This window comes from Ceratotherium simum, chromosome 9 (assembly GCF_057802395.1).
Source record: "Ceratotherium simum simum isolate JZ-2026a chromosome 9, ASM5780239v1, whole genome shotgun sequence".
In the NCBI taxonomy this organism is placed as follows: domain Eukaryota; kingdom Metazoa; phylum Chordata; class Mammalia; order Perissodactyla; family Rhinocerotidae; genus Ceratotherium; species Ceratotherium simum.
In genome coordinates, this window is record NC_141908.1 from 83001095 (window position 1) to 83028222 (window position 27128).

The window sequence follows — 27128 nt, forward strand, 5'->3', positions numbered from 1 at the left end:
GCCATAACTGCCAGAGAACCCCTCTCCAGATCTCCTCTATTCTGCTCAGGAGAGCAGGTGGGATGGGGAGGAGAAGAGCAAAGGGTCTGGAAACGTTAGATTACAGAACCATCGGGCTCTTTGCAGATGAGGAATGGACCACATTTGGGCCTGTCACATTTGGGATTGTTCATTGTGATTTCTTTTTCTTTATTTGGCTGGGGATAGGGAGGTGTGGGTGGCTAGAAAGGCGTCCATATGGTTTGACTGGAATTGTATGAGACTGGAAAGGATCCAGCTCCTTTGGCCAAATGTCTGGCAGATTTAGGCATGTATACGCTAGTTTGTAAAGCTATTCCAATAGTTCTGAACAGTAAATGCAAATACAGTAAGATCAATATTAGACATTTAAATCAGGCAACATCAGTATGGCCCTTTGCCTGTTTTTACATAAATTATCCTTATAATAACTCTCAGAGCTAGGTACTATTTGTTTTTCCATTTTTAATGTTAGTCAGTAAATAAATAAAATGAAATGAAATGAAATAATAAAATAACTGGTGCTTATTTAGTCCCAGAACTAGTAAGTGGGTGATCAGCTCTGGACTTGACTCCCCTCTTCTGACTTGAAATCTGGCCTCCTTCCCCTGGTCCTAGCCTCATGGTCCTGGTACGTTATTCAACACATCCCCAAATACCTGCTAAGACCCAAATCTGGGAAGAACAATTGGAATGCCCTGCAACGATCTTTTTATTTACCTTTTAATCCCCAGCATTAATTAAGGAAGGGTTTTTCCTGATTGCAGCCCACAAGGTTATTTGGCTTTCACAAGTCTTGCTACACTCTGAGTTTGTGAACCAGGCTCAGCTAATACCTTTGATAAAGCTTTACTTAAAATCTTGGCTTTGAAATAGAATGTAAACAAGGGTTAATTAATTCACTTGTTAATTTTGCTATCCTACCGGGGACAGTAACTCACCGCTATAGTGCAAATGTTTAATAAACGCTTCTTGCTAATCTGTGGATGGTGACAGAACTTCTCAGTAATACTGTATGTACATATACATACAGTATTATGTATGTATGTATGTATGTATGTATGTACATATACATACATACAAAATTGTAATAGATTTGACCTGAATGAAACAGTTTTTTAGGGATAGGGAAAAACTGATATTTCTGACACTTGTAAGTTTTTTTTTTTATTGTTCACTTGGCATTTAATATAATTCTTAATATAATTCATAATATAGTTCAACAAACAAATGTCCATCTCTTCTTGGGATTACTTTAGGAAAATCTTGTTTAATGATAGAGAAAGTAAAGAAACTGCAGGAGGATTTAAAAATTTTCTACGATTTCTGGAAAAAGCAAGAATATGTTATGATTGTAGACATTAGAGAACCATAAATAAGAGCAATGGCTTTCTGTAAAAATTTCTAAAGTAGTTGAAAACACCTAAGAGCCCATGAAATGTTTAGAAATGTCTTGCTACATCTAAGACAAAGGCAGTGACTATTAAGAATATTATTAGGCCAATGTGGATAAAAAAAAAAATAGTCTTGGCTTATATATGGACTCCCACTGATTCACCAGTCTATCTTTTTCATGTAAAACTGAGAAATGTAACTGTCAAGTTTTTGAAGTAAGCCTCTTTAAAAGAAATATTATGAGGATGGTATGTATCTAAGACTCTGAATGGGACTTACTTCTATTTAACATACTACACTTTAGTTCCTTAAGTACTAAGACACTTAATGGAGCCAAATAAAAGAAATTTTCAAGCATGGGTACATTAGAAAAATGCAGAAAAGTTCAGAAGGTAAACCATATCTAATTTATGAACAGCATGATTAGTTGCTTACAAATAAGTTAGTGATATAAATTTAGAAGGAGAAAGGCATTCAAATAAAAGACCCAAAATGTTTGTCATTATTTTAGACTGTTCTCCTAATTATCTCCTTCACCAGTGCAACTCTCTTAACAAGATGGTATTACATAATTTTCTAATACTCAATGTGTTCCAGGCCAGTGGTTTTCAAAGTGTGGTCCTTGGACCAGCCGAACCAGTGTCACCAGAGAATTTGTTAGAAACGCAAAGGATTGGGTCCCACTCCAGACTTACTGAATTGTAAACTCTAGAGTAGGGCCTGCCAATCTATGTTTTAACAAGGCCTTCAGAGAATTCTGATGAATATAAAAGCTTGAAAACCAGTGCTCTAGGCCAATCATTTCCAAAGACAGCAGGGCTGTTTTAAATATTTAGAACAAAAATCCAAACTAATAGGAAGTGATATTAACAATTGTTTTTATATAGGGTTTTATACTTCATATCTGTTCATATTTTCTCATAGGTGATATTTAAGAACCTCAATTTATTTTGCTTTCTTTAATTACGAGTAATATGGAGTTGTTCATGTATTTATTGTTCATGTAAAAACATCTGCATATTTTTCAGTAAATTGGTTCATGTCCTTTGCCCATTTTCTAATGACTTTTATAGATTTTTTACATTCAGGAAATTAATACTTTGTCACATGTTGAAACTATTTCTCCAAGTTCCTGTTTACATTTATTTGCCTTTATCTATAGAATTGTAAGCATTTTTAATGTATTTAAAGGCATTTTGCTTCCATGGCTTCTGGGTTTGTGTCAAGCTTAGAGAGACCTTCCCCACTTTAAGATTATATAAATATTCACCCATCTTTTCTTCTAGTGCTTTATGGGTTTATTTTTTCCATTAAAATACTTAACCCATCTGGAATTTATCTTGAGGTACGGAGGATGGTAAAATCCAGCATTATTTTCCTTTCTCCAAATGGCTGTCTCCTTCCCAATTCCTTTTATAGAATGACCCATCTTTTGTTGCACTAATTTGCGTGCCACCTTTATCATGTACTAAATTCCCATATGACTTGGGTCTATTTCTGTACCTTCTGAAATGGTGTTCCATCGTCTGTTCCTATGCCAGCACTATACTGTGTATTTTTTAATACATTTTTATATCTGGTAGAAAACAGTCTCCTTTCAGGTAAACAACGTTAGAGGTCAAGTTCTGTACTGAATATATTAGGAAAATTTATGGGGTGACATCTTTATGTTAAGTGAAAAAAATTTTGGAATATATATAATCAATGATTAATTTAAAAAATGTATATTATAGTTTTATTTATTTATTTAAAATGAGATGCACCTGTATAAACATCTCAGGTGGTCAAGGACTAATCCTGGCTTTAGATATTTGACATTCTGAACATCTAAGATTTTTTTCATCTTTATATAGTGATAAAGGTATTGTACAAATTTGGTAGGTTAAACTAATAGACTGATTGTTTACATGTTTATACAATTAGGAAACATGGTTCAATTGTTGAATAATGTATAAACTTTTAATAAGTAAAATTATCCTACTTTGCATGAACCAAGCATGTATTATTTTGGAAAATACTACAATCATGCTTAAAACCTGGTGTAGAGGAACACCGAGTGAGGGAAGAAGATGTGAACAAGACCTGTTGGAGCAGCCCCTGTTTTCAGTGAGAACATTACTTGGAACTTTTGTTTCCACTCTGCATATTAGTAAAAGCTGATGGAACTGATAATCACAGTAGTAAAAGTAGTTATGCTATGTCCAGAAGCAATAAACAGACATGTAAGACACTTGAAAGTTACTGAAAATCGTATTTCTTTGAACACCACGTGTATTCATAAGATAGGAATTGGGTAGAAAAGGCTAGAGGTGGTAGTCTGTCAGCAAAGGAAACTCTCAACGGCAACGCCACAGCCACTCACCGGGGGAAGCCCGTGGAGCCCTTAGCTTAGGTCTGGTGAGCCACGTGCTGTGCTAACTAATAACTAAGCCTTTCCTCTTTCGTAGTCTCTGAGCGTGGCCTGGGTGAGCTCTCTAGACCCGTCAGGGAGAGAAACTGAGGTAAGAAACTCAGGGGTAGGGTTAGGCGGGAGAAGAAGGGTGAAGTGCTGCTCTCAGGTACTTTCCAAGTATTAAGGTTCCCCCGAGTAGGTCTCTCTCTTTTAAACAGTGTACCTTAAGTACCTCTCAGGGAAGCCAGGGGAAGGGCAAGTCATCTTTTTTGCTTGCTGCTTTGACATCACATCATTTCTGTCTCCAAATCCCTGGCCTCGTGCCTCTTTCAGGCATTACCTGGAAACCACACTCTCCTCTCAAGTTAACTCAGGCCCCACTATCCCCCATTCCACCCTGCCCCCCACGCCTTCCCCACTGCCAAGGAAAGTTTGCTTGTTTCTTTTCATTCTCAATTCTGAAATTTTTCTTTCAAATCATTGATGTAAGCTACTTTCCAGCTAAATTTTTTAATTTAAATTTCCTTTCTCTCCACCATTAAGGATTCTCTTTCTAGAAAAAAAGTGTTAACTCTCCTCTTAAAGAATGGTTTTAAGATACTTCAACCTCCCAACTCTCAAGGCCAAACCGGATCTCTCAGTTAAAGTTAAACCAGTTCAAGTTGGTGGCTTCCGATGTCCTCAATGCAGTCTTTAAATCAGCCACTGGTTCATTATTTGCAAGTTAATCTATTATGTTATTGGTTTTATAAAAGGAAATTCCCCCATTTCTGTTTTTCACATGAATTACTACATTTTTAATACTATCTTTCCCAGTTTTCTCATCAAATGGTTACAAAATTCTTCCTATTACTTTTTGTGAGCACCCTTCCCAACCATCACCAGAAGTAATTGAGACTAGTTAACAGTAGGTAGTAGTCTTTTGCCCTTCTAGGATGGTTTGTGGGTCCCTCAAATTTCAGACTAATGTTATCACAAGAGGGTGAGGCAGACAGTTCTCACCCTCTGCACTGGAATTCAACATCCTGAATCTCCCACTAGCCACGGGTGTGGTGCTGGGTGGGGATACTAGCCTCCACGGGGGTGGGGTGAGATGGGAAAGGGGTATGTGTTGCAGGGGGTGGGAGTGATGGGCAGACGATTGACAAGCTCTCCTCTGACTCTACAAAAGTTCTATGTTCTGATATAATTCAGTTCAAATAGCAACTTCTGTACAGAGTGTGAACATCTATGGACTGTGCCTTTGTCTCTATTTTAAGTGCTTTGAAAGCTTCAGGACTGAACAGAATGATTACTAATGGCAGCTATAGATAGCATATGTAGATGTTCCTGATGCAGCATTGAGTGGTTTAATATTCGGAATACTGAAAGGGTTTAATAAAGATATGATAATGTACATTAGACACTGAAATAAAAACAAAAAGGATGTTTAAAGACAACTTGAACAAGATATTACTGTCTGTACTCCTATAATTAGTTGGATGAAAAAGTCCCAAAATATCAAAAATGTATACTGACAAAACCACAAGATGCTATTGTACCTTTTGTAATTCTAAAGCATAAAACAGTTCATTTCAGAACATGCTGTTCAGTCTTAAAAGTCAACATTTTTTGTATGGAAAGGTAAATACTCTTTCTCTTCCCTATTGTGTATTCAGGTTACTTATTTACAGTTCCACGGGGAAAGAAAAAGCACACGCTAAAAAATGACCTAAAAGATGTTTTGAAAATTAAATTATCTGAGTAGCTTAGCAAAGCTCAAATTCCTGACATCATGGTCACCATTAGGCAGTTAAACACGTCTGTCCCTAACATGATAGAATGTTAGCTATCACTCAGTAAAGCCACAAATCTTGGTAATGTCTACATTTAAGTAGATAATTTCCCTGAAATTAGTTTAAAAGCTATTTAAAATAAGAGAAAATATGTTAATAAGTACAGATTTGAAAAACTAAAAGTGAACTTCTTGTTCATTCATGACTTATTTATTGAGCATTTACTAGGTGCTGTTCTAGACGCAGAGGATGGAGCAGTGAACAAAATAGAAAAAGTTCATTTCCTCATGCATCTGACATTATTTCAAAATGGTGGACTGAATCATAATTTGAATTTATATCTTGACTCCTTTGGGTAAATTGTATCAAAATCAGTCAACTTCACTGAAAATATCATGACAAACTATCAAATAGAATAATACAAAATGCTAAGCAATGGATCTGAAGTAAAGCTCTTACTTCTTTGTCAGTAAGAGCTTAAAACAGTGCCATCTGCCTGGTGGGCAAATCCTAAGAGAGGTGGCTTGTCAAGTGTCACATAACAAATTAGTGGCAGAGTTAGGAATGACATCTAGACTTCTGTATTCCTAGCCCAGAGATCTTTCTGTGGACCAGCCTGCCTCTACTTATTAAATGGATCTTAATGGTTTTAGAGCCAATTAAAACTGTTCCCTGTAAAAGTATCCACCACTAAAAGTTGATAGATTAAATGTGATATTTTCTTGGTTCTGATATGATGTGATAAAAAAGCTGGATATAAAATTATGTATTCAATATGACCTCAATTTTATTAAAAAATATATATGCATACATATGTATGGAGAATTTTTTCTTTCGTGTACTTTTCAACTTTTCTATAATGAACGTCAATTAAATTTTTAGTTAGAAAGTTAAAATATAGTTAAACAATGATAAACATTTCCCTATTAAAAAAACAAAAAATTAAGTGTCTGAACTGCTTAGAGATAAAATGATTAACACAGTACTAACCAGACACCTAACTAGAAGCCTAGTAAGAAATTTGTCTAGGTGGAGACGACAGCCATCTATTCAAGTGAACAAATGGCTTCAAAAAACAATGGCGGCCTCACCAGCTAGGGTTGTGTTTATAAATGCACCGTATTTATCAAGTGACTTAATGGCATAAAGGGTCAGGTCAGCTCTGAGGGTTTCACAAAAGTCTTGTCTGTGTTAGCAGACATTCTGAAACATTTTGACATGTGAATATAGGAGCCACCAGGCCAAGGTGAAATGTTATTTACCAAGTTACTCTTTGACCAAAGTTTAAAAGCCAAAAAAAACTAGCATTGTGCTCAAGTTTTTATCAAGAAGAACCTTCATTGACACAATAAATACATTTAAGAGCAGGCAGTCACACAGCTTAAGAAGAACAGAACTCCATCTTGGCAAATCACTACCCTGCTTCTGCCACTCAAAAAATCTGTGAGCTTGCTGGGCTTCAGTTTTTCTACCCCCAAATGTCGAAATGGTCTCCACAGTCCCTTCTATCTCTGTCAGTTTATGATTCTAGAACACAGGCAGGAGTCTTGTCCTCCACCAGCTGCGTTAGAGGACCATGGGAAAGTTCCTCAGTAGGCCCCTCTTCAATACTGGAGAGAGAAAAGAACAATGAGCAGATGGAAACTAATGGTTCCTCAGCACAAGTACCTATGAAGAAGACTCCAAATTTCCTCCAGCTGTTTTGAGGATCCCATACCTCATTCCAATACTCACTGAGTGGCTGCTTTCCAAGAAAAGCCACAGAAAGGAAATATCATTAAAAGAGTGTATATGCATTGGGAGAAGCTGTTCCCTCCCTAAGCACAGCTAGCCAAGGCTGCTGTTCTCTGTTGTTGAACAGGATGTCACAGGACTGCCAAGCACAGCCCACAACGCTGCTAATTAGGTGCACTGACACTGTTTGTTTTGGAACCATTTACCCACAAAGGAATGTGTCAGGCTGATTAGTGAGAAAAGGGTATGTAATGTATGTGTATTCGAGTCCAGATGAGGGCATAATCCAGGTATTCAGTCTGTTTGTGCAAGGACTCACAAAAACAAAGGCTGAATAAATAGGAAGCTGCAAGGAAAGACCAGCTTCTGGGCAATACTTCTTTCTCCTTCTCCTCTGGAGTTCTGTTCTACTCCCGTGACCCTCCAAAAAAATTCCAGCCTAAACATGAAATTCTCTTTCAAAGAAAGACAAACTATAAGTGGCTCCCTAGAGAAATGGAACAGCCTTTGGAAGGTTGTTGGTAAATCTGGGGTTTGATGATTTTCTGGCAGATTAAGTAAGCGACAACTATAGGCAAAGCCACACCCACCCTCTATGGACAAATCAAAGGGAACTGGGGCAACAGAAAACACAGCTCTTAATGGGCTGTTGAAGTGGTGCTGAGAAAAACTGTGCATCTCAGCATCTTCTATGGGAAGAAATAATTCCATACTTTATAATAAAGCAGTTTCTTTCTCTCTTTGTAAACAAACCTTTGTAAAGTTTGACTCCAATTAGCTATCTGAAGCTTCATGTGAAGCTGAAGCTTAAAGAAGGGCAGAAAGCACCAAGGCAAAGAACCAAGTCCACGCCCCAGCAAGGTTAGGTCCTCAGGGCAGGGTGGTGTGGATCTCGAGGAAATGAAAAATGCAAAGACCAATTCAAAAGGTCAGGTGTGTTGGGAGGAGTCTCCATGTTCTTCATCACAAGTCAGACATTTCTGGAGTTTGGCCAGATGGATGAAAGCAGTGGGGCTTAGACTAAGTTCTTTGGTGGGCCTTCTTTTTCTGTGAGCTAACCCGACAAAATAGATTTGGAAAATGAAAAAGAGGTTAAGCCCTGTCAGAAACTCACTTGTTATGGACTTTTCCACGAGGCCAATGTTCGTTCTCACTAGACAGATGTAGGAAATGTTCTTTAAAAGTGTGCAGGGTGGAAATAGTGTCAGAGTATGTCAACTCAATTGGTAAGAGTTTGGTGCTGCTAAGTTTAAAGTTCTGCGTGCAATCGCTATTTCTTGGAAGAGGGGAGGGTATGGTCATCTACTGTACACAAAGAAAAACTGGCAAGTAATGCTCAGTCTGCTGCTCCAAAGCTCCACGCTTTATAACAAGTGACTCTTCTAGAAGAGTAACCACTGTGTTGCAGATGCCCCCCTAACACAGGAAGGACACCTCCTCAGATGCCTTCCCTAGGGCAAGCGGATGCTCACGCCGGAGAAATACCTTAAATGGTAGGTCACTTGCTTCAACCTTACATATAAAGCTGTAGTGTTATTTCAGACTTTTACTATGCTCCTCTATCTTTGCAAGTGTTTTTTCCCAGTTTTATTGAGATATAATTGACATATAACCTTGCATGAATTTTAGGTGTACAATATGATGATTTGATATATGTATATTGCAAAATGATCTCCACAATAACTTTAGTTAGCATCCATCACCTCACATGGTTACCAAATTTTTTTTCTTGTGATGAGAACTTTTAAGATCTACTCTTTTAGCAGCTTTCAAATACACGATGCAGTATTGTCTTTAGTTGCCAAGCTGCACATCACATCCCCAGGACTGATTCATCTTATGACTGGAAGTTTGTGCCTTTGACCACCTTCTTCCAATTTGCCCTCCCCCAACCTCTGCCTCTGGGAACCACCAATCTGTTCTCTACATCTATGAATCCAGGTTTTTTAGATTCCACATATAAGTGAGATCATACAGTATTTGTCTTTCTCTGACTTACTTCACTTAGTGCCAGTATTTTAAATTCTCTTAACTAATCAGTTTATTTAAAAAGCTCTGTCAGTGTTCTTAATGAATGCACATATATTTGGGAGAGCTGAACCAAACAGTAAATATTTATGAAATGCCTATTATAGGGAACACATCAAATTCAGTGTTAAGTATAATCTTCTTATAGTACACCCACATCTACATACAGCCAAAAGTGGTGTAGGGGTCACAAGGTCCTGAAGAGCAGTGTTTTCCACATTGGAAAACCTGTGGGGATGATCTGTATGTCACATGAAAAACATCAACAAAGCCGAGTGGATCAGACAGACAGGATGGACCTGATTTATGACCGCTGGTATATTCTGTAAGTCCCAGGCTAAAATGCATGCTGAGTGTTTTAAGATGAAGTATTTATGTACTTGTGACCTGGAAGCATTTCAGGATTCAGGAATGGCATCTTCACAGAAATGTGGGAAACAGGATGGTCTCCTTCACAGCATTATGTCCTTCATGTCAAGAGAAGATTAGTGATATGTAGAGATGTTAGAAAAAAAGCTGGAGAGCAGGAAATTTAAGGATTTTTTTTGTTTTTTTTGCTGAGGAAGATTTGCCCTAAGCTAACATCTACGCCAATCTTCCTCTATTTTGTATGTGGGTCACAGCCACAGCATGGCTGCCGACAAGTGGTGTAGGTCTGTGCCTGGCGCCTGAACCGGGGCCACCAAAGTGGAGTGTGATGAACTTAACCACCAGGCCATGGGGCCAGCCCCTGAGGATTTTTTTTTAAAAATCTAAGTCCTGGGTCATTTTGTGGGTTTATGTGACTTTTTTGCTTTTATATTTATGTCTTCCCTTAAGTCTTAGAGCAGTTCAGTCTCATCTTCTGACTTGTAATTCTGAAAAGCTAGAGGCCTTATTTCTTAACTTGAAATCAAGGAGGCTGTCTTGTCATTCCTATTTCCTTAGGGTGTGGGATTTTACCACTGTTTTAACAGAATGTTTATCTCTCCTAAAGATGTGCTTCAGTTCCCTCCTCTAGGAATGGATTAGGCTTAAGTAAAGCAGTCTTGCAATTCTGGATCTTCCTATTGTATTTAAAATCTTGCAATTTGGATTTTAGTGTTTTCCTATTTAAATTAGAGAGAGGTATATATTTAATTTGTGTTTGAGAAGAGAGAATATCTCAAGGTAAAACTGTCAGCACTATCTTCTGAATGGAGAGGAGGGTGTATGGTGTAGCCAACTGGAGTCTGCCTTCGTAAGCCCGTTAAGGCAGATCCTCAGCCCCCACAGGTACCCCTCTGCCAACCTGACCCACCTGGGGATGTGCAGAGGTGGAAGCTTTGGTGTGGTCTCCTTCCCCACTCCCCCTCACAACAGCCCTTTGGCAATTTTACAAAAGAAAGGCATATCATTCCCCTACCCTAATCTAACTCTGGCTCACTGCCCTAAGTGTAAAAACTTCCAGGGTGGCAAATAAACGGATAATGCAAAATAATAGTTTTGTGGGAGGCTTCTTTAATGATAGAAGTACATGTTTTTTTCCAATTTCTGTTAGGGGGTATGCTGTAAAAAGGTTTTGAAGACTACAGGTACAGAAGAAACAGTGATGTATAACGAAAAAAGCATGGATTTTGGAGTCAGATATATTTGGGTTCAAGTTTTGACTTTATCTCTCAGGCCAAGTTAATTGCCTTCTCTGAACCTAGGTTTCCTCTTTATTAAAATGGAGGTAACAGTATTCCCTCAGAGGACTGGCATAAGAATTAAATGAAGAAAAACGCAAATCGCTGGCACTAGTACTAGTAAATATTCGTGCCATGCCCCTACAATCCCAGCATATTCTCTATGAGTCTGCCAGAGATGGTGTTCTAAATATGAGTCTGCCAGAGATGGTATTCTAAAAATTAATACTAGGGCTATATTTCTAAATGACACATTCATGAAGCTTCCTCCTCATAACATTAATTTAATGAGGAAAAGACTGTCTGAAAGTTGACCAATGTTTGATAAATGGTCAAATCAAAATGAGCATGTTAAAACTGAGTATATTCCAATCCTGAAGTGCATAAATCAGTGCTTTAGGTTCAACACAGAACTAACATTTTTAGAAATTGTGGAGCTTCCTTCTCACCTACCACAGCATCCTTCCTCCGAATGGTACCCCTTCTTGGAGCTCCAGGCCCACCCCTCTCCCATGGCTCCGCCCACACTTTCACACAATTGCCTGACGGCTTGCCTCTTTAACTAGAGACTCTCAGCTATTTGTGAGCAAGGAGCACGCTGTGTTCACAGTGTGTCTCCAGAACCCAGCCCAATGCACAAACACAGGATGCTCAGTAAATCATTATTCAAAGAATGAATAGTCCTAATGCCTGTGGAATGTTTTTTTACTGAATTGTAATTATGCTATTCAAATGATATTTGGATCTGAAAGAACATTAAATATATTTCTGAGGACACAGAGGTGCTGAATTTAGCAAGATGGTCAAGGATATGTGGTAACAAATTCACTAAATACTTCATTTCTAAGATTTTTACATATAGATTTTTAAACATGTTTTATTATAGAAAATTTCAAAAGTAGAGTGAATAGTATAATAAACCCCTGTGTACTTATCACCAGCTTCAACAAGTATCAATCTCTTTCTGCCCTCTCTCCCACCATCAGTTTATTTTGAAGCAAATCCTAGATATCATATTACTTCATCCATAAAGATTTCAGTTACACGTAGATTTTAAAATTTACCCCACTATTCAGATTTATTTCTATCACATTTATTTCTTCAGCACATCTTTATGTACATGTTTTAAATCTACAACTCTGTTTCTGATTAAAGTTTTCCTTTAATCTTTTATTAGTGTTTCTTTTTGTCCTTTCCTATAGACTCGTATAAACCACTCCCAGTGTTTCACTGGAAACTGAACAACAAGAGGAAGCTCAAGGGGTTCCTGGAAAGTAGTATCAACCTGGAATTCCAGGAAGGCTGGTCAGGGCTCCTTTGGACTCAGACATTTGTGCAAGCTTAGAGAACTTCATCTGATCAAGGCAGAAACAGGATTCGAAATAGCTACACATTCTTTCCTACTGGGTGAAGGCACCTACGAACCCACAGACATGTTAATGTGGTCATTCTGTGACCACATTCTGTGAGAATCCAGCCCCTCTGACTACAACCATAGCTGTCTTAGAGGAGTGATTCTTTCTTCTGGCTGTGACTTAGAATTACATGGGGAGCCTCTGAAGATACAGATTCTGGGGATTAAAAAACCCCAGCCCCACAGGAGATTCTGATGTGCAGTCAGAGGGGAGCACCTCTGCTCCAGTCAAGGGATGAGTCCTTGACCAAGGGCTTTAAAAATGTATGTACAACCCAGCACCCTGATCTTGGTCTCTAATATTCTCCAATAAGAGGAACCAGAGCTCCTTAGAGAAATAGCTCCTTCTAAGATTAGGGCAAGAAATATGTAAGGTGACCCTGGAACACCTAGCAGCACCAGAAAGTAAGGAAATGCTCAGAAACAAAACCCCACACTGACTGGAGTCTGTCAAGGGCACAGGAGCCAGCTGGAAGAGCGGAACGGCCAAGGCAGAGCAGTCGGAGCAACAAAATAAAGCGGTATTGGATTACAACCCGAAGTAGAAAATAAGTATGCGTCAGTCCACACTGATATGAATGAAGAATTGAAAAAATAAATAGACAACAAGAGACAAATCTCTCACGCAGAAGAATTTCAAACAATTCTGTACATACTTCGTTCCCAAGGGGGGCGGAGCACATCTCCCCACTCCTTACATGTAGGCTGCACACAGTGATTCCTTCCACAGAGGGCAGCACGGAAAGGGGCTAGGGGGCAAGCAGAGTGACTTTACAGCAGAGAAACCTGACAGACATTCCAGGAGAAGTCATGCTGACCGTGTGTCTGTGGCTGTGCTATGATGTGATGAAAATGGCACTTTGACCTCTGTGCTCTTCTTCCCAAACCTGTAAAACCCATCTAATCGTAAGAAAAACATCAAGTATATCTTGATAGAGGGATTCTACAACATACTTGACCAGTACTCCTCAAAACTGTCAAGATCATAAAAACAAAGTCTGAAAAATTGTCAGAGCCAAGAGGAGCCTGGGGAGATGCAACAACTAAATGTAATGTGGTATCCTGGAACAGAAAAAGGACATTAGGAAAAACCAGGGAAATCTGAAAAAACTATGGACTTTAGCTAATAATAGTGTATCAGTATTGATTCATTAATTGTAACAGGGGAAATTGGATATGGAGTATATGGTAACTCTATACTATGTTTGTGATTTTTCTGTAAATCTAAAATTGTTCTAATAAAGTTTATTAAAACTGTTAAGCTTCAATCTTAGAGTCAACTGTTCAGTTGAATGAATTGTTTTATTTTAATAGGCTTTATTTTTTAGAACAGCTTTAGATTTACAGAAAAATTGAACATAAAGTTTATATATAAATAAAAAATAGTGGATTTGTCTATTTCTCCTTGCAGTTTTTTTTTTTTTATTTTATTTATTTATTTTTTCCCCCAAAGCCCCAGTAGATAGTCGTATGTCACAGCTGCACATCCTTGTAGTTGTTGTATGTGGGACGCGGCCTCAGCATGGTCGGAGAAGCGGTGCGTCGGTGCACACCCGGGATCCGAACCCGGGCTGCTAGCCGGGCCGCCAGCAGCGGAGCGCGCGGACTTAACCGCTATGCCACGGGGCCGGCCCTCTCCTTGCAGTTTTATTAGTTTTTGCCTCAGGTATTTTTGACTCTCTGTTCATACACCTTAAGGATTGTTGTTTTTCTGGAGAACTGACCCCCTTATCATTATGTAATGCCCCTCTTTATCCCTGCGTTGAAGGATTGGCATTCTTTCTTTAAATATTCAACAAAATTCACTGGCTTCTTTATGAGAAGATTTAAAAATAACTAATCCGATTTCCTTACTTGTTGTAGGTCTATTCATATTTTTATTTCTTTTTGAGCCAGTTTTGGCAATTTGTCTCTCTAGAAATTTATCCATTTCATCTAAGTTGTCTAACTTGTTGACATGAAGTTGTTTACATACCTCATATACAATTCTTTTAAATGCTGTACCCTTTTTCATTCCTGATTTTGGCAATTTGTCTTCTCTCTTAATTTCTTGGTCAGTCTAGCAAAAGAGTTGTCAATTTTGTTGATTCTTTCAAAGAACCAACTTGTGGTTTCATTGCCCTATTGTTTTTCTGTTTTCTATTTCATTGATATCTGCTTTAATCTTATTCTCTCCTTCCTTCTACTTGCTTTGGATTTAGTTTGCTCTTCGTTATCTAGTTTCTTAAGGTGGAATTTCGGGTTACTGATTTGAGACTTTCTTTTTTCTTCTTCTCTGATATAGGTGTTTATAGCTATAAATTTCACTACTTTAGCTGCATTCTATACATTTTGATATTTTGTATTTCATTTTCATTCATTCCAAAATATTTAAAAATTTCTTTTGTGATTGACTTCTTCTTTGACCCATGAGTTTTTAGAATGTATTGTTTAATTTCCAAATATTTTGGGGTTTCTCAGATTCTTTTCTACTGAGGATCTTAATTCCATGTGTCAGAGAACATACATGGTATGGTTTAAAACTTTTTAAATTTATTGAAACTTATTTTGTGGCCCAGCAAATGATTTATTCAGTTGGAAGCATTTTTAAATTTAATTTTTTTACTAAGTGTTTTTTATTGTGATATAATTCACATACCATGAAATTCATCCTTTTAAAGTATATAATTCACTGATTTTTAGTGTATTTACAAGTCTGTGTAACCATCACCACAGTCTAATTCCAGAACATTTTCATCACCCCACAAGAAATCTACCCATTAGAAGCTATTATCTTTTCCCCTCCCCCAGCCCTGGCAACCACTCATCTTTCTGTCTCTATGGACTTGCCTATTTGGAACATTTCATATAAACGGAACATAAAATATATGGCCTTTTGTGTCTGGCTCTTTTCGTTCAGCAGAATGTTCCCAAGGTTCATCCATGTTGTAACATGTGTCAGTACTTTGTACCTTTTTAGGTTGAATAATATTTGATTGTATGGATAGACCACATTTTGTTTATCCATTCATCAGTTAATGGGCATTTATGTTGTTCCCACTTTTTGGCTATTATGAATACTGCTGCTATGACATTTGTGTACAAGTTTGTGTGGTGTACATTTTTAAGAAGTATGTAACTCTAGGCTGGGTGCTAAGTACCTGTACTCAGGGAACTGGAAGCTAGAGTTGTGTGTGTGTCTGTCTGTCTGTGTGTCTGTGTGTGAGTGTGTATGTCTGTGTGTGAGTGTGCGTGTGTGTGTTTATGTGTCTGTCTTTCTGTGTGTGGGGCCAACCTAAGTTCCTGGATGTTTACAAAGAGTCTTTGGGTTTAAGAAGAGGCCAGGAAGGCTGAGTCAACTCTTAATATCGTAGCTCTCCCTACATGCTTCACTCTTCCTGGCTACGTGCCTCACCTTCTGTCCTGAACCACAGTGTAAGTGAGCCCTGCAGGGTGGGAAATGAGTCATGACATTCGTGCCCAAAGAAGCCAGTGTACATACACACAGTGTATATTTCTATTATGCTTTTGGGATGAAAGGAAAAGTGATATGTATCATTTTGTGATTCAAGAAAAGCAATAGTAAAACCCCTGCTCTCAAGTTAGGGGGGAAAATCATCCATCAATCAATAGATGTGATGATGCCCAAATATTACTTTGGTTAGAAAAATAATCCCACATAAACTCCCACTTTTCTCTCCATTGGGTCCTAAAACTTTCATCGTTACACCACAGTGATCGGTGAAGAAGAGCACATGGTGAGGCAGGCAGCCGTTCTCAGTATCCTCTAGTTTTAGTCCTCAGTCCATCAGTCTTGGCCTTCTTCTGGGACTGCGACTTCCCACTGCCCTGCCCATCACTTGGCCCTGAAAGGGTTGTGAGGGTTCTTTCTCCCAATCTTCATTCTAAAAATGTATCTGAACACTTTTTGTTACCTAATAAGGCAGAGTAAAGCGATGCTTCTTTGCAACTCTGTTATCTCATTCTGGATAAAGGTAGCGAGGGAAGAGCTGGAAATAAGCACAGGAAACCAAAGGGTACAACTGTTCCCCAAGAATAAGGGAAATCTGACATTGGGAAAAAGACAGAGATACAGTACTTGACTAAAAGTTGGCCTGATCTGGCCAATACCACTGCATGGGACGTGTTCAGGTAGACTTCTCTAAGACAAGATATTCTGTACCTGCTTGTTGAAATATCCTCAAAAGGGTAGAGAATCTCGCCGTTGTTACAGATTTCACAGATGAACCCCTTCTGGCTACAGAGACTGCAGCTGTACACGTGGGAGGCGGCAAATTTAATGACCTTGCCCAAGAATGGAGCCAGCTTTCCTTCTATCACCTGCAGAAAGAGAAATGGGATGGGGAAGCAAATTCATTGAGAACAGAAGTCTTACAGATGCAGGAGGACTGGAATTCCTTTCCTTTACACAACAGGAAAACCTCTAATTATAATTTCTCAGCAACTCAGAGAAAGAAAAGACATAGTATTTTTGCTCTAAAAGAACTCTGGTTTAAACCACTGGAGGCTGGAAAATGAAGATGTTGAAACTTCTTTGTATTCCTCTTTCTCTGTAGTGTGGGAAGGGGACTGAGGACCAACAAATGGGGAGCCCAGCTTTCACAGACCAGCTTCACAGCTACGGTGTGGTGGACTCGCCAGAACAGATGAAAACATGTGGGGTCACGCTAATGGAGAATTTTATGTTGCAAATTCAATAATACCTTTTCTCTGAAGAGTTAATAGGATAGATTTTCACTATCTTCCCCATGAACATCTAACAAATGTGGAAAAATAGTTTTCTTTTGTGGCTGATAAGTACAACAATATAAAGAGGTTGCAATTTGGCTGTCTGAGGGCTGTATTCAGCCTGAAGATTTTTTTTTACATCTCTTAATGTTTAGAAAAATTAGCCAATTTAAGAATTGGGAGATTTCACATAACAATCCAGATTTTTGGCTTCTTTTGAAAAATCATTAGATCTAGCAAAACTAGGCCTGAGTTCTGATGTGATGATGATCCTGGTTCTGGGTAGGGGCTGCTTGCTCCGCTGAGCAGGAGCTCTCCAGCTGACAGTTGTCCCTACGAGGCCCTAGTGTCTTGAATCTCCTGCCTCCCATGAGTACCTCACCTGTTGACCTGCAAACATCCCTGAGTTTGGAACCAATGGTCAGTTGGATCCCTCCTCACTTAACCAATACTGCATGGGCTTCATACACTAACAAGATAAAATCTGTCTTTATTTATCTCTCATTAATGCATATGCATATACATGCTGATTTTGATATAAGAAAAAAATGAAGATGAAATTTAATTTGGAAATATCTGGAAATAATTGGAAATAGCTGGATACTTTTAAATGAATACATAGTTAAAATGACAATTTTACATAAAAATGACATCTGACAGAATGTAGTAAATCATACCTAAAGAGAAATTACAGTGCCAATGTGAGTAAATAGTAGTAACTGAATACAAAAATAAAAGAGTACAAGGAACGTAATTATGTATTTTGAAAAAAAAGAAGCTACACATAATATTGGAGATAAAAACTAAAGTGGTTTTTAAATAGCACAGAATAATCTCATGATGTTTTAAAAATGAATATAATAGTGGTTAACTCTAAGGAAGAGAGCAAGTTGGAGAAGCAAGTCTTTCACTTTGTATATAGTTGTTTTTTGCATTTTTTAAAACAATGTATATTATTTTTGCATTAAGATGCAGAAAGTGAACAGAAAAATCAGGTTTACTATTTTTTGAGAGGATTTTTTTCCTAATAAAGGGGGTAGAAATTATGCTGACTGTTTTGAGTCAAGCAAGCACATTCCCTACCCTTTTCTCACTCACCCTCCTCTCCATCACCTTCAGGAAACCATAGATAGACCTCCTTTCATTTATGTTTTCTCAAGGACCATTAACTGATAAACCCCAGTAAAGTGTGCTCCTAATATCAACACACGATACCCACTTTATAAGAAATAACCACAACCAAATCATACACCCGACCACCAGGAAACACTCAGGTTTCCTAGGTTATTTCTAAACTGTGGTAACAAGACTGCAGCTGAGTTTGGTTTTACTTATTTTACTCACCCCTAAACAACCAAGGGTAATGACACATTTAAAGAGAGGCACTAACAAAGTAGTCCAGGATATAGGACAGTCTGGAAACCAAGTAAGTAACAGTTATTTGCAGGAACTGAGGATGAGAAGAGAAGGCCTAAGGAAGACATGAGAATCATCATCTAGGATCTAGAGAAGACTTGGCATCTTATGAATCAAGCTTTTTCTCTATCTAGAAGATTTCCTCGGGACAAAGGGTATGAACCTTTTGAAGGCTTTTGAAATATTTCACCACATTTACACAGTCAGTAATGTATATTTATTCCTATCGAGGGATTTTAATAAGCTTTTAAAAATTAATTTGGGGATTGATATCTTTATAATATTTAGTCTCCCTATCAAAGAACCTCATCTATATCTTCATTTTATTATATCTTCATTTATTATTGCTTAATAAAAATTTGTCTTTTGGGGCCAGCCCCATGGCCTAGTAGTTAAGTTCAGCGCACTCTACTTCAGCGGCCCAGGTTCAGTTCCCAGTCGCGGACCTACACCACTTGTCAGTGGCCATGCTGTGTCGGTGACCCACATACAAAATAGAGGAGGACTGGCACAGATGTTAGCTCAGGGCGAATCTTCCTCAAGCAAAAAGAGGAAAATTGGCAACAGATGTTAGCTCAGGGCAAATTTTCCTCAGCAAAAAAAAAAAATTGTTCTTTTCATTTGTTAATATGTATTTTCGGCTGTGAGCAACTTTTCCCTCTGTAGAATATGCTTACTCTGGCTCCTGTGCCTTCACCAGGTCATTTCCTCTATCTGGAGTTTCACTTCTCTTCTTAATCCTTATTTAAATTTCGCCTAGGCTTCATGGCTCAGATCTATTCTGGCTTGATCTGGAAAGCCATCTTTGACTACTTCAGCTGTCATGGATCTCTTGTGTTTCATCTAATTTACTTTTACATCATATAATTTATTATAGAAATTGATGCTGTTTTGTACTCTTTGAAATTATTTAACATGATTGTTTTGCTTATCCAACTGTAGACTGAACATATAAAAATGGTGATACTACCTATAAAATGGTGGTTTTACATGGAGCAACCTAAGAGAACATAAACTGCTTGAAGGCAAAGATTGAGTCTCACACTTGTCCTAAATATCCCCTCTCTGCCAGGCACCTAAGTTCTTGTTGACTGACCAAGGATGCTTTCCTGTCTTTTTCCTTGTTTGCAACAGTCACACCTTAGGACTATCTTTTTGTCACAAACATTTTCAGTCATTCCACTGTGTGATTTAGGGAGGAGCATAGAGAGTGCATGGACTTGGTGGCAGCTCAGCTCTTCTGGGACTCTTTCCGCTTCTTTAGACTTGATTAATTGTCTTCTTATGTGTCAATATAGGTTCACTGCCATGTTCCAAAGGGCTGAAGCTGCTGGAAGTTTTTCCTCTAGAAAGGTGAGGTAATATTCTATAAGTTTATTTTAGAATTTACAAACTGTTTTTTAATATTATAGAAAGGAAAACTTTATACTTATAATTTTCTAGGGGTAAAGATATATTTAGGAAGTTTAAATTTTCTCTTTGAATACAACTACTAGCAGCACTGGGAACAGAATCTAGCTATTCTGGCTTCTGATCTAAAAGCTTCATCACTACAAAAAGTAGGCTCCAAGTGTGACATCTCCTAGGGTTCTTTTTAAAAATCAGACGTATGTTTACTTTCCTATATCTCCCAGAGAGGCTGACATTACAGAGATTTTGATACTCCCTCAGAACTTGGCTGTCCCTGGGTACTGGGAAGCAGTGGGGCAGAGTGGAAAGAGCAAGGTTGGAGATTGTCTTTCTTACTCTTTTCCTACTTATAATTAAATTAGTCATAGGTTAATATAAGTTTATAATAATCTATCCAAAGTCACAAGGCCATCCATTCATCTTAAGCATTAGAAGCCTGGTGGTTTTAGTTAAGCAGGTGGTCATTTGGATATGTCACAAGTGATGGTGAAACAGACCTCTGAGACGAAGTTCAGTTATCCCTCCGTTTGTTTTCCCCAAAGTGCCTGTGTACGTGAACAAAATCATGACAAAGTAATTAGCAGAAAACACATTTAGCTCTTGGCCCATCTCCTCACCGCTACACTCAACCTCCTTCATCTCTTCCACACACCAAATTGCCCCATCTCCTTGAGAAAAGGCAGATGTCCAAAACAGAGCGAGTTTGTTTCTGTTTTCCATTAAACTTAATTTCTTGTACTAAGGAAGGTACTAGTCTGATTTATTTACTTGGGGAGTGTGCATATATGACTATTTCAGAGGTATTATACTGACTGGGTGTTCAAAGAATACTACCTACTTCCATTTGTAACTTAAAATTATGTGTCCTTTCATCATGGATAAGAACAAAATGCAATATCAAGATGATTTCTTCTTCCAGAATTTGCTATTTTTCATTTTTGCAGTCTCTCTACAAATTCTTCTTGCTCCATCATTTCAGGTACTTCTAGAACTCAGAGAACTGTCACATACCACTTTCCCTGATCCAGCTCGCTGGCAGATTTACCAAACATCTTACCCTTCCTGTGTGGCAGCAGCCCAAGAAAGTTGCCTGGCAGAACTTCCAGCTCAGGGATACACACATTTTTCCCTCTTCTATTCTGGTCAAGATGGTCAGCATTGGAATTTGAGGCCTAGGGCTTTCTTGCAGACTAAGACAACAGACTTTATTTGATTTACTTTCTTGCAGACCAATCAAAAATTACAATTAAGTTAAAAAATAACCTAGGGCTGCCTTCTCCAAACCACAGTTTCAGAAACAGCTGCTTATTACTCATGTGTGGCACCAGGAAATTGCAGTGTCATGTTCAAGGCCTGCAGCCCATAGAGATCTGTGGGATTGGGAAAAGGGCACAAATGATTCTTTTATGTCTGTTACCTTCACTCCTTGGCACCACCACAAAATTCAAAATCTACACGGGGAGAGGGACAGAGCACCAATAACTTGGACAAGAAAAAAGAAAGAAAAAGCTCTTTCTCAATGAATTTCTATATGCATTGGCTAATTCCTTCCCCCTGATTTGTCCAGTTACCTTCTGTCTTAGTATAAGCATTCTTCATCCACTGACTAACATCCAGAGCCTGGACAACTGTTGGGGAGACTCTGATGAAGAGGGCTGCTGCTCTTGACAAAGGGCCCTCCTCTGTAAGTCCAACCCTAAGACCCATTCATGATAAACAAAGCCACCCGCCACTCACTCACTGGAACAAGCTGGCTCGAGGAAACGGAAGAATCAAAACTGTCACCCACTGTAAAATGATTTCAAATAGAATTTAGTTTGCATTTGCTTGGCCAGAGGACCATGAAAGTTTGCACTATTTTCTCTCTCAGAGCCATTTCTCAGCATTAACAGGTGGGTACCGTGAAGTCTCGTGACCTAGGCCAGGTAAGTCCATGGAAAGTTAGGAAAAAATAGCCTGTGGATTCTGCTCAAGTTTCAAAACCCTAACACAAAGTGAGAATATCTGAATCTTCATTTAATTTTAAACTTTACTCCCCTTGGGGCTGGCACCGTGGCGTGGCAGTTAAGTGCGTGAGTTCCGCTGCTGGCGGCCCGGGTTCGGATCCCGGGCGCGCACCGATGCACCACTTGTCGGGCCATGCTGAGGCGGCGTCCCACATAAAGTGGAGGAAGATGGGCACAGATGTTAGCTCAGGGCCAGTCTTCCTCAGCAAAAGAGGCGGATTGGCATGGATGTTAGCTCAGGGCTGATCTTCCTCACAAAAAAAAAAAGAAAAGAAAAACTTTACTCCCCTTAATCATAAATCCTTAAAAATGGAAAATAAAAAGCATACTACTATATTATTTTTCTTAAAAATAGAATATAAAAAGCAAATGGAAAAAAAAAGTATAGGGGATTTTCCTATTTCAAAAAGTTTGTTAAAACTTCATTTTCCCATAATTCACCCTTGAGCTCCTTCTCATGGCTCAACGCTGGGATGTTTGTGTATAAACAGAAAACTGTCTCCTCTAATGAGCTGCTCCCACTCTCTTTATCCATCATGGAACTGTTCCAATGCAGCTGAGATTCGGCTAATCAGGCACTTCACTGAGGGTGGATTATGACGTCACAATTAGCTCCTATCTGACCCTCTCCCAAAGGTGACAGCTTTTACTTAGACTTGGGAAACTATGTAATAATTTAATTTGGCTTGATGTAATTGGGTAAGATTTACATTTTCCTTTCAAATTACATCATTTCTATAAAATTACATTTTGCTTCCTGCTGGAAACAAAATCTTAGGGAATAAAAGATAAAGGAATTTCTATTTCAATTCTCTTCAGTGGCTGAATGGCAAAGATGAACTCAAGAACACAAATTTCTTATTCAAAAAAAAAAATATGGAATGGGGCCTACTTCAGCCAGGTTTTCTGCACCAAGTTAAGCACCTCAAGGAGTGTGGCCTAGTCAAGCCACAACCTCAGGGAACTTCAGTGGAAGCATTTGTAAAGAGTAAGTACAATTATGTGGTCCAAATATTCTGAGCCCCAAAACAAGCCACATGGTCTAAGTACATGTGTATTATTTATGGGGAAAATAGAATAAAGTATTCTAAATTGAGACAGTTCCCGAAAATTCTCATGGTACGGTCAGCAAAATTGAACTTCTCCATTGAGTTAATTAGTTATATGCCTGAAATAAATCTGATTTAGGTCTCTACTCTTCATTTTGGTCCTAGTTCCTAGTTAGGACATTACTGAATAGTAAACAAGGCAAGGCTCTAAATGGTCTTACTAATTCAGCTTTCTTAATATATGAGAAAACTGAGGCCCAGAGAGGTGCTGTGAGCTGACCAAGATCACCCAGCTGGTTAGTGACAGACCCTGACTCTCCCTCTTAAGCACTCTTCACCACTCTAGAAAGGGCCTCTCTGAGAGCATCTGGGGTCAGAGTGTAGCCTCAAGGTTTGGTTCAGCCTGAGAAGTCTGAGATCACTGGACACCTACTGCTCCACCATGTAGAAATGGAGGATTTCTAGAACAGACTTAATCCCTGCATGGAAGCAAGATGCACAGTCTGGACTCGTCCACGTTTACACCCACCTTTGATCTGAACTGGATCTGCCTTTGCCTCATAGAAAGATTTATTGTTTAACCTATTTAGTCCTTGTATGAAAATTCTTTTAAATGGTCACATCTTGTATAATTTTCTAAATATGGAGTATGATTTTGAATAGTGTTTTATTATTGGCTGCACTATATTATTATATTATTGATGAACTGAAATTCATCAATTAAAATAACACAAAATTCTTTGACAAAAATGGACTTAACATCAACTGCAGGATATTTACCAAAACTAGAGAAGTAACTTTATTACAGGGAGAAGCAACTAAGACTGGAACAAACAAAACAAAACAAAGTAACTCCCTGTATGAGCGCATGTGGGAGGAAATAAGGTTTTTCAGAGGGGACTTGAGGAGATGCCAGTGAGACCCCGGAACAGAAAAACAACAAGACCTCATGTTTAAAGGGACAGAGAAACAGAGGAGAAATACAAGCACCATTACCTGATCATGTAAGGTCAGGAGAGACAGAAAGGCAGAGAGCCAAGAAGGAAAGGAGAGGTAGGAGAAGGATGGAAGCAGAAAGAAAAAAGGTTAAAAAATAGAGAAAGGCAATTCACATGCTCACAAAGAGAAACAAAGGACAAAGCTGGCTGAGATCTGAAGGAGAGTGAGGAACCTTGGCTTCTATTCCCAGTTAGGGTCCCAGTGAGCTGTACGATCTTTTCTGTAAGTCACTAAACTTCTCCGTGCCTCAGTTTCCTCATCTACAAAATAAAGTGATTGGACGAAGTCATTCAAAACTGGATGATCAATTAGGATCCCTCTCAGTTTGAAGATTCTATGATTTTGTGATTAACTAACAGGCAAAACATCAAAAGAAGCTTGTTGAATGCCCCCAGGAATGTAGAAAGGGGATATCTGGGGAGACAGATAAAAGGTGAGTTTAACCAGACTAATTAGAAGATACCCAAGGAAATTTTCAAAAGAAGTGAAATAATGTCACCAGCTTTTTATTCCTCTGCTTACTGAGTGCCATTCCAAGAGGGAGTTAATGCTTTTCAGGAATCGTCCCTTCACAGGTGTACAACCAGATATTGGTTTTCCTGAAGACCTCTGCAAATCCCTTCCTTTCATCAATGCATTTAATTAGTTAATGTTTAGATAGCACTTAGGGATGAAAAGCACTATATAAGTGCTCAACATTGTTATTACTTAACAGCTTTTATGAGACCAGCAGTCCCTAAGATTAAATGAGAAACTAAAGTGAGTGCCTAGCTAGAAGGTTGTGATCTAACAAATTGCTGGGTCACTGACGTGAGGGAAACAAACCCTGCATATAAACTGAGATAGGTGCTCCATTAGCTTGCATGCCATTGTCTCAAGATGGTCAGTAATTTTCATTCTTTGCCTCAAGGCATCAACAAGTAGTGAACCACACTCACTACCAAGTACTGATTATTCCACACATCCTGTCTTTCAAGAACGTTATCTGCTGTTTGTGGTATCTGTATGCTGGACATCTGTATACCCAGGACATGGATTCAAATATGTATGGGAATTTAGTATACATTGAAAGTAGGGAAAGATAAATTATTTAATAATTAATGTTGGGGCAACTGGTTAGCCATCGGGGAAAAAATAAAGCTGAATCTCTAACTCATTTCATTAAAAAAAATGTAATTACAGATAAATCGAATATTTAAATATAAAAAGAAAACCATAAAAGTATTTTTAAAACTATACAAAAGTATTAGAGAAAAATGTTAGAAAAACATTTACATGGGGTAAATATTTTACAATCTTAGAAACCATAAAAGAGTGATAAAGCTGAATATATAAAAATAAAAAATTAGTACAATACAAAATACTACTTACAAAGTCATATGACAAAAAACTGGGAGAAATATTTCCTATTTAGATGATAAAAGTGCCAATTTCTTTAATATAGAAAGAGCTCTTTCACATTAATAAGAAAAAGTCCAACAATATAATTTAAAGACAGGTTAATGAAATAAACAGGCAATTCACAAAAACAACAAATGGCCAATAACATATAAAAGAGATGCTCAACCTTACTTACAATGGAAAAAAATACAAAATAATAAAATAATAGTGTAAAGTTATTTTATTTATCAGATTGGCAAGGATTAAAAATATAGTTAATATAGAAAATTAATGTGGGTGTAGGAAAACAGGCACTCTCAGGACATTGAATGGAAGTATAAATGGGTTCCACCTTTTCAGAAGACAAGTGGCAATATTATCTAACTACAAAGCATGTGTACCCTTTGACCTGGCAATCTCATGTTAATGATTTTATGCTATAGATGCATTCACACAAGTGCACAGAGAAATGTCTGAGGGTGTTCGCTGCAGTACTGGTTCTAATAGAGAAAAACTGCACAGGTTAAAAATTAAGGTAACTTTCTATTACGCAGCTGATAAAAGAATGAAGTAAACCTTTATGTGTACTGAATGTGTACATATGCTCAGATATCCACAGTATACTATTAAGTGGAAAAGGCAAGATGCAGAAAGGTAGTATAGTTTGATCCCATTTGCAAAAATTAATTAATTAATTAATTAACATTTGAAAATATGTAGAAACGTCTGGAAGAAGACAGACTGGCTTAACAAAAGCTACTTCTGCAGAATGGGATGTGGGGGAGACAAGCACAGACTTTAAAAACAGACTTTTGCAACGAACTATCAAAAAAAGAAATTAAAAAAACAATCCCTATTCCAATTGCATCAAAAAGAATAAAATTTAACCAAGAATAAATTTAACCAAGGAAGTGAAAGACCTGTACACTGAAAACTATAAGACACTGATGAAAGAAATTGACGAAGACACAAATAAATGGAAAGACATTCAGTGCTCATGGATTGGAAGAATTAATATTGTTAAAATGTCCACACTACCCAAAGCAATCTACAGAGTCAATGCGATCCCTATCAAAATTCCAACGGCATTTTTCATAAAAATAGAACAAACAATCCTAAAATTTGTATGGAACTACAAAAGACCCCAATAGCCAAAGCAATCTTGAGAAAGAAGAAAAAAGCTGGAGACATCATGCTCCCAGATTTCAAATTATATTACGGAGGTATAATAATCAAAGCCATATGGTATTGGCATAAAAACAGACACATGGATCAATGGAACAGAATAGAGAGCCCAGAAATAAACCCACACATATATGGTCAATTAATTTATGACAAAGGAGCCAAGAATATACAATGGAGAAAGGAAAGTCTCTTTAGTAAATGGTGTTGGGAAAACTGGACAGCCACATGCAAAAGACTGAAACTGGACCACTATCTTACACCATACACAAAAATTAACTCAAAATGGATTAAAGACCTGAATGTAAGACATGAAAGCATAAAACTCCTAGAAGAAAACATATGCAGTAAGCTACTTGACATTGGTTTAGTGATGATTTTTTGGATTTGATACCAAAAGCAAAGGCAACAAAAGCAAAAATAAACAGGTGGGACTATACCACACTAAAAAGCTTCCGTACAGCAAAGGAAACCATCAACAAAAAGGCAACTTACTAAATGGGAGAAAATATTTGCAAATTATATATCTGATAAGGAGTTAATATCCAAAATATAT

General features: G+C 38.0%; 1 protein-coding gene across 7 annotated transcripts in view; it reads right to left on the bottom strand.

Moving 5' to 3' along the window:
* The window catches only part of PLEKHM3 (pleckstrin homology domain containing M3), a 174990-nt gene that overhangs the window by 12809 nt on the left and 135053 nt on the right, over nucleotides 1–27128 (bottom strand). For 6 of the 7 annotated variants that reach the window (XR_015553273.1, XR_015553274.1, XM_087435717.1 and 3 more), the window contains one exon: nucleotides 16565–16722. Coding sequence is in view for 5 of the 7 variants with exons in the window: in XM_087435717.1 (XP_087291843.1) it covers nucleotides 16565–16722 (158 nt within the window). In the remaining 2 variants the exon portion in view is untranslated. Of the gene's footprint in view, nucleotides 1–6507; nucleotides 7191–16564; nucleotides 16723–27128 lie in introns of those variants that run through there. The other variant, XM_087435721.1, reaches the window with a different exon arrangement.